Source organism: Cornus florida, unplaced genomic scaffold (genome assembly GCF_030987335.1).
Source record: "Cornus florida cultivar Cherokee Brave unplaced genomic scaffold, ASM3098733v1 CherokeeBrave_3.0.0_Hap2_Chr08, whole genome shotgun sequence".
NCBI classification, from domain to species: Eukaryota; Viridiplantae; Streptophyta; class Magnoliopsida; order Cornales; family Cornaceae; genus Cornus; species Cornus florida.
The window spans coordinates 43,479,557-43,488,369 of NW_026775578.1; the positions used below are offsets into that span (position 1 = coordinate 43,479,557).

Consider the following 8,813-nt stretch of genomic DNA (forward strand, 5'->3'; position numbering starts at 1 on the left):
AGTTGATCTTGTTGTTTTTCAAGAGTGGCTTGATTTTGACGAGTGCCTTTGAGAATTTCCAACAACAGATCACGATTGGTGCATTTCAGAGTTGGAACTTCCTCATCTTCAGTACTGTCATCACTTTCTGGTTCTTCTTCATCCCCATCATCAACATCCTCAATCTCTTCTCCTCTAGCTCTAGCCTCTTCGAACTTTCGTTGCCTAGGATAAAACCACTCACCGTTTGAGTCCCTTTTTAGCCCCATTTGGTCAAGATTGAAAGCATCGAGTATATCTCTTGGGCCTTGTTTGGCTGATTCACTTTGATCAAGTGGAACATGTTTATCCATGAAGATGTGAGTGAGAACCATGGCATAGTGGAGGGGACTCTTTTTCTTTATCTTGCATGCCAACATGTGATGAAAAATGATATATGCCAAATCAAATACTTTTCCATTTAACACGCACCAAATCAAAAAGATTTCCATGTGAGAGACTTTTGAGCGGCTGCCGGTTTTAGGAAGAATGGAGTATGCAATGATTTTGTGGATCAAGCGAGCTTCCATGGTTAATTGTTTGGATTTGACCTCTTTGGTATTGGTGGTGCGGGAATCATAGCTCATTTGACGAATTGCTGCTAGTTTGTCAAAACCTTCCCCGCTGTACCATCTTTGTGGTGAGTAGAATTGAATACCATCCTTAAGATGAAGAATTCTGGCAATGCTGCTAACATCAAGATGGAATACTATTCCAGCCACATAGCATTGAAGTCTCTCTACACCGGGCATTTTCTCAAGGTGGGTGTAGAATAATTGCACAAGTCTAGGATAATACTTCTTGTTCATCCCAACAAATGCACCAAGGCCAATAGCATCGAAGAGTTTATAGGTGTTGAGGTTGAGGTCGTCACAAATTGTGTGTGACAAAACTTTTCCTTTGGCCACTTTCCTAAGATTGAAATTTTTTTCATATAACTTCTTGTATGTAGGAGTTCGATACAACATTGTTACAGAGATTTGAATGGGAGGATTTTCTTCACTAGGGCCGGATTCATGATCATGGGTACGTCTACTATTCCTATTTGGCCACGAGAAGGATTTTTTCTACGTGAAGAGGAAGCCATAGAATAGAAATTTTGAATGCTCAAGAACCATTCAATGGAAATAAAATTTAAAATTCCAAGAATTTGTGCAAATAAAAACTAATTTTATTTGCACATCCAGTCAAGTTATGAGTGCTAAGAAACTTCATTCTAGAGACCCCAGAACAGTTAATGAGCATCAAGCAAAAAGGTTTTGGAATTGATAAAATCAGCCATAAAATGTCAACCCAAGATGGAACTTGAATGGAATCGTAGTAAAATTTGCAATTTAGAGCATAGATTCACAAAGCCAACCCAATTTATGTTCAAATCAGTATATAATATTTCTAGGGTTTTGAGGGTTTGACAGAGATGAGATTGATAAAGATACAAAGAGATATTCAAGCTTGAATAATGATGCCAATGAACATCAAGAAAGCATGAATTTAAGAGAATGAACAATGAAATCTTACCAAAGATGATGAATTTAGTATTTGTGAAGAAGAAAGATAAATGGCGAATTTAGATGAAATGAGCATGATGAAAGAGCAAAAGAAACAAATTAAGAGCAGGAATATATATAAATTGAAGAGGGAATTTCATGGATTTAACATACCAGTGAAGGAACCCATCATATGGAAGAATTCGCCCAAAGCAAGATGAAGTCTCCTAAGTCAGTTTGCTCTCTGGAATGTTTCAATAATGACCCCAAATTAGGAAGTGCCGAGATATAATGGGAATAGGACACTTGAAGGGAGCCGGCTCAACCATGATCATGGAGCCGGCTCAACCATGATCATGGAGCCGGCTCTTGAATTTTTCTCAATTTTCTGCAAGTTTTTGCAATTGAAGATGCAAAAGGATTTGGAGATTGATGTGCTTATAAAATATATGGAATGAGACTAAAGGATAAGAAGATTGATGTGCTTAGTTGGAGTCGGTGGTTCTAACTAATTCTAACTTTTTTTTTCCATCCATATCAGTGGTTAGGTTGTATATAACTTCTAGCACTTTAATTCTTGACTACTACTCAAACACTAATTTCTTGCATATGTTACATAGAACTAGTTAAATTTAGATCATTCAGAAACATAAAATTTGTTTATATTCCAAAAATCTAAATCATTCACATATCGAAATGGGTCAATGAGTTAGGAATTTAGTAGAACAAACTACTACTAAAAGAGGGATGAAGCAATGAGAATAAAATTTCCAGAGATGACATGCATACACACCATGAGGTAATGAATACATGTTCAAATTATTTCATATTTTAGCAGTCAAATACAACAAATCTACCTCCCATATGATTGCTGATTGATCGCGGGATGATGAGGCTAAGTACTTCCCATTATGCGAAAAGCGCAAAAACCAGACTTCATCAGAATGTTCTTGCAATAACTGTGTTATCAGGAGTAACAGAAGCAGTTAACAACAATTCCCGCAGTGATAAAAAGAAACCAAATTTACAATAGATACTGCAGATTAATAGACTATGTAGTCCATTCAACATAAAGAAAGATTTTTATTTTTATTTTGAAAAAAAGAAGGAAAAGAACAAAAAAGATAAGAAAAAGAAGTTAACAAACAAGATTTCAAGCTGAGGTAGAAAACATAGATAACGATTGTTGATGATGTGTTTCAAAGAATAAATAAATAAAATAATGATCATTGTAATCTATAAAAAATAGTCATCACAGTATTTTTAATCCCAAATTCTGACCAATATCCGTATTACCCCTGAAATACAAACATGTAAATGTGATTGTCCTCAATTTTCTATGACATGATGAATTTCTCATTCTAATTTTCAAGATAAAATCAAATCGTACACAAAAAGTACTGTATTCTCCCCATTCCCTAGTTCGCTAGATGCTAACAATGTTCCAACCTAACTCTTCATATATGGCACAATTGCCAGGGCCTTCTCTAAAACCTCAGTCTTGCCTCTAGTGTCATCACATGCCTCTGACCCTACCTCTTTGAAATTCAAACAAGTATACATACTTAGCAGCTGCAACGCATCATTGCCTTTTCATATCATGTATCCAGTACTCTGATCCCTTCCTTCCCCACTCCCATGCTCTTACATGCATACCCATCATGCATGTAAGGAGAGTGAGGACACAGCCCGCGAAAAGGAGCGGAATATGTGAATGATTGAGAGGTGCCGAGTGGAGCCGGCTCTTCCTTTTTGTAGAGCCGGCTCCACATTTTTTTTGGAGCCGCCTCAACTAATTGCTGGAGCCGGCTCTCTTGGGCATTTGAGAAATCCCGAGAGTTGGTGTATGCAGGCCAATAAAGGAGCCGGCTCAACCTATTTCTAGAGGCGGCTCTTCTTGGAGATGCCGAGAGCTCCAATTTAGGGAAAACAATAGAGCCGACTCTTCCTTTTTGTGGAGCCGGCTCTATTGTCTGCAGTGGAAGATCCTGAGAGTATAGACATTGAGAATTTTTACAATTAGTCTGTTATGCATTTCTAAAGATGCAAATTAAACATCACTGTTAACACTCAGTTTATTATTATACAGTTAAATTCAAATATTGTTGTTTCCTTTTTTTTCTATGTCATTTCGGTTTTTTTCTTCTACAAATGGAACCATTTGAAATCTCCATTCTCATTTGTTAATATTTTACCAGATTTTGCAGTTTGAGCTTCATATGTGATATCATCATCTTCTGAATTTAATGTTGGGAGGTGATAAATGTACTCTAGCTAATACACTGCACTTGAATATGAAATTACAACAATAACATTTTAATTAATCAGAGTATAAAGAATATTTTTGTCATTTAATTTTAGTGAGGAAAAAAAAAAAAATGAGAGTGCATCCATCATTTTTTTCATTATATTGATCAAGTTCAGGGTTGGATAATGTAGTCCTCATGTGGTTCTCACATGATGCAGTTCTTACTATGATTTGGCTGTTGCGGCCTGTATGGTAGTTGAAGGGAGCTGACTAATTTCTCATAATTGGGGTTGACAACCTTACGTATAGCATTAATATATTGAATTTGAAAAATAAGTATAGCATCAATATATTGAATCTGAAATTTAAGTATAGCATCAGTAGTATATGCTGTAATTCGAAGCAAAGAAATCTATTTCACTCTGCTTTGATAACCACTGACACAACTGCAATTTCAAAGGAAAATGAATGCTACGCAATCAACAAAAGACACCTCAATAACCACAAACATCACCTGCTAAATAAAACCAAAAGACCAGAAATATAATCATTATAAAATTCCATAACCAAAAGAGTAGATAATAATAATTACATCATAGTCAAGTTCCTAGATTTACATCATTGTAAAAGGTTTCCAATACATACTTTTTCCGTAATATAACAACACAAAGTTTCACCAACAAAAAAGGAATTCATTACATTCCCAGAAGTGTTTCTCAAAAAAGGAACCTATACCCAACAAAAAGAAAGACTACCCATCATCAATCAGCATCATGTTGAACCATACATCATTTTCTCCAAAATATTCTTACGCTTTGCAACTGGAACACCAAGGAATATCCTTGTTTGATCAGGATGGTTAGCGAGATAAAAGTAAGCATCATCAATTAAAAATGGCTCAAGTCCAATTGATTCTAGCTCATTATAGATTTCCTCCTCCGAATGCACCTTACGATTATACTTTCCATAAAGAGCATTTCCCTCTTTAATAGATTCTGCAACAGAGGAAATTGCATTTGCTATGTCTTGGGTATCATTAGAGACACCACGTGAAGACCGTTTCCTCTTTCCTTTTGCACTTGAAGATGCAATAGAAGTTGCCTTAGGGGACATTGTCCTTTCAATCTCATCAGCCACATGCTCAACATTTTCCAAAGTCACCTCATTTTCTGCTACTAGCTGATCAATACCATCAATACTTCCCATTAACTCGTCATTGGTTGAGCTAGCCCATTGAAAACGTTTCTCCTTAGCAGTTGCAGCCTCATCACCCGTCGCTCTATCTTTTGCAAACAACTCTAGCAACTTATCATAGTTGTTAATAGGTGTAGTTCTCCATTTCTCCGCTTGCGGTTTTGCCTATTACAAGCATATAAATATATATATATATATATGCTAAACATTTCATAGTGTAAAACATTCTTTGGGTAAAACAACGACACTAGAACAACATAGAAAAAACATTTCAAGAGTTTCCATATGAATTAGGCCTTAAACATACTTTAATAGTAAAAATAACTCTAAATTAATAAAAAAAAAAAAATAGTACCTCAATCAATGAATTCCAAACCTCTGGCTCCGCACTCCACATCTTTGTCTCACGACTCCAAGCAAATCCGCTCAATCCATTCTTAAACAGGTCATACCACTCATTGAAATGAGTCTTTATAGTCTTCAATCGATTCTTAATCCTATCTTTGGTAAAATCCATTTCAAGTTTTGCACACAATTCTTTAACCATTTCATCATATGCTTTACTAGTAAAAGTTCCATCAACCCTATTCCCTTTAATATGTTGGTAATACAGCACATCAATGAATGCATCTTCCATTTGTTGCGTCCAAACAAACCTATCTTTCTTGTTCCCTTCATTTTTGTTTGTTGTGTTACTCATTTTCTTATCTACATAAGAAATTAGCAAATGAGTAGAATCTAATGTAAAATTTCAAAATAGAGTGTGACCAACAAAAATAATAATAATAATAATAATAACATCATGACAAACAAATTAACATGAGTAATATAAGATATCGACTATGCTTTTTCTTCTTTAACAATATATCATCAAATCAAACTTGAGCTACCAATAAAGTCTTAGTAAAGACCAAGTACTTGTCATAAGAGAAAATAAATAAAACTAGGGTTTTAAGCATTTATCAAACAAGCAAAAGATTTAGACTTATAACACACATAACATTAGTCACATTTGATTTGCTACATAGTCATTCCACATGTTCATTGCAATGATGTCCCTTATATGTTCTCCTTCAACAATATCCCTTGGAGTTCGATCATCATCTACATCTTCATCTTCATCTTCAACTTGAACTTCAACTTGGTTTAAGAGTTCCCGATCTACTTCATCAATATGTCTTTCATCAGGATCAACGCCCATTAAATAATTATGCAGAATGCAACATGCAAGGATAATCTCTGTTTGTGTTTCGATTGAGTAAGTGGGCTCAGTTGTGCTTCCTATAATTGGAAATCGTTTCTTTAATACACCAAATGCTCTCTCGATCGCATTACGTAACGACGCATGTCGTAAGTTAAACAATTCCCGAGGATTTTCAGGTCGATGTGAAGCAAATTCTTTCAAGTGATATCGAACACCTCTATAAGGCGTGATAAGTCCACCTCGTAGCATATATCCACCATCAACAAGATAATATTTACCTATTAACAATAAAAGTTGTTATCATTGAATAACTATAAATCAGAAAATAATATTTTATAAATTTTATATAGAAATTACCTTTAGGGATTCTCAACTTATCCTTTCTTTCAAATGCACTCTTAATTACTCTCGAGTCTGATGCAGTCCCTTCCCATCCAGGCAAGACATATGTGAATCTCAAGTCAAATGAACAAGCAGCTAACACATTTGTGGTTGGAAAATTCTTTCGACCACGATATCTTGGAGCGTCTTCAGTAGGTACTCTCACACGAACATGTGTTCCATCAATCGCACCCACACAATTCTGATATAAATTTATTTTATAAATTTTTTATATCAACATATGTATAAAAATTTTAAAATAAAATTATAATTTTACCTTGAAGTATGGATAGAACCTACTATTGCTAAGTATCTTCGGAGGGATTTGTAAACCATTAGGCTGTCGGAGAAATTTTTCTTCTAACGAGATTATTGACCTTAACACACTATGGAAATGGTGACTTGTAGTTTCACCGGAGCGACGAAAAAAAAACTGAATCGTGCGATTCCTCACATTGTGTGATAATATGTGAAGAAATTTTGCAACTTGTTCTTCAACTGATGCATTTTTTGTTGCCTTAAGACCAGCATCCCTTTTAAGAATCTCACATAAATTTTGGAAAGCCTCTGGTCCCATTCGAGTTATATCACGACATCTTTGATTTGTCCTAAGTTGGTTCATAAGTTCATTTCGTACCATTTCTCTTTCAAAAGTTGATTGTCCAGTGAGTCGATTAACATAGTTTCTCCTTTGAAACTTTTTCCGTAAAAGCCAATACACAACCAAACAAATAACTTGAGTTGCAGCCAAACGCCTTCTTTGTTCCCACAAAAACCATTCATTTGTTGCCATATTATTTCGCCTCTCCATCTACCATTTCAAGACTTGTTGTCACCCTCAAAATTCAATAAGTGTAGATTAATAAAATAAGGGTATAAGACACACTCAACAAATATATGATGTTCTGATAGTATATATATATAAGAATACCCACCCAAACATAACCTATGATAATTATATGACACTTATGATCAGACATAAACCAATTGATTATGTTGGTATTGCAACAAAAATCTAGTTGCAATATTTCAAATAATGACCATAATAAGACATAATTCGGACTGTATCAATGACATTCTCATTATGGCATGCTGTTTTTCATAATATTTCATGTCCATAATAGCCCACTACAACTTCATAACACCTGACCAGGGCGTGAAATAAAAATAGAATATGCATTTTTTTTCTTCTCAAGTTTCCTAGTTGCTTTTAAACCTTTTTTCTTAAATCCCTCAGGAAATATGAACAAAACTTTGCAAGGACTAAATATATTCAAAAGGCACTGGGACTGCATATTAGTGGGGTTATTACAGTTTGCCATGTGAGTTCTCCCCCCTACAGAATAAGGATTATCAAGTGTGTGTGTGTGTGTGTTTTTTTTTTTTCTTTCTAAATTCACATTAACTATAACAAAAAGATAAAAGAGAGAAACCCACAAAATTACAGAGTTCACAAGAAAACCATCGACATAATTAAAGATAATCGCAGGAATTTTTTTCCGTAGAATATAACAAATCTCCAACTGTATACGGACAAATCTTAAGGAAAAAAAATAATAATAAAAGAGGAAAACTTAGATGGATTGAAGAAACACACCTGAACATCGAATACTCCAAGAAGATGATGAATTCAGATGAATTTTCGAACGGTTTGCGTAGCTCCAAAGCCGGTGTTTGTAAACCAATGAATTTAACCGTTACAAACCTTTCCCTTCTATCTCTATCATCAACTTCCTACTCCTGCACAGAGACCATGCAGTGAACCCACTTCCCCTTCTCTCTCTCCCATACGTGAACCCACTTCCCCCTTTTCTCTCTCCTATTTCTTCTTATACCAGTGAATTTTGGCGCCTTTGTTCCCGCGCTGAATATACGCCTTCCTTTGTTCCAGCGCTGAAGACAGGCCCTAATATGAAGAGCAAATTTGAGGGTAAAATTGGCCTAACAAATATTTTGATAGCCATTGCCTGCCATTCCCTTCCCTTTCCTTCCTTATCCTCCCAATTTTGAAAGGTTAAGAAATTACTGTACGCCTTCTTATAAATAACCCTCCAAACCCCTCCCTCTCCTTCCCTTTCCCTCCACTAACTTTATCTAAACACAACTTTTTTATTACCCTCCATCCCCTTCCCTTCCCTTTCCCTTCAAACCCATCCTACCAAACTGACCCTTAGAGAACCTTCTCGAAACATATATACACCCCATATTTTTTCCCCTATATTTTTTCTCTCTACATTCTGGTTAAATAAGAGTAATAGTAACCTTATCTTTTCTCGTCAAA

General features: G+C 35.3%; 1 protein-coding gene across 1 annotated transcript; it reads right to left on the reverse strand.

Annotated features, from left to right (window-relative positions):
- Positions 1-5,953: 5,953 nt before the first annotated feature.
- On the reverse strand, positions 5,954-7,343 carry LOC132270148 (protein ALP1-like). Its single transcript, XM_059771349.1, has 3 exons — positions 6,810-7,343; positions 6,509-6,734; positions 5,954-6,429 (listed from the first exon to the last, which is right to left on the reverse strand). Exons 1-3 carry the CDS (start codon positions 7,341-7,343, stop codon positions 5,954-5,956), a joined length of 1,236 nt encoding a protein of 411 aa, XP_059627332.1.
- Between the last annotated feature and the right edge of the window lie 1,470 nt (positions 7,344-8,813).

What these genes read in the sequence shown, in the direction of transcription:
- LOC132270148 (XM_059771349.1), bottom strand. Translation starts at nt 7,343, where the DNA reads ATGGAGAGGCGAAATAATATGGCAACAAATGAATGGTTTTTGTGGGAA. An exon ending in GGTTCTATCCATACTTCAAG is followed by an intron (nt 6,735 to 6,809) that starts GTAAAATTATAA and finishes AATTTATATCAG; the next exon opens with AATTGTGTGGGTGCGATTGA. An exon ending in TAAGTTGAGAATCCCTAAAG is followed by an intron (nt 6,430 to 6,508) that starts GTAATTTCTATA and finishes TATTGTTAATAG; the next exon opens with GTAAATATTATCTTGTTGAT.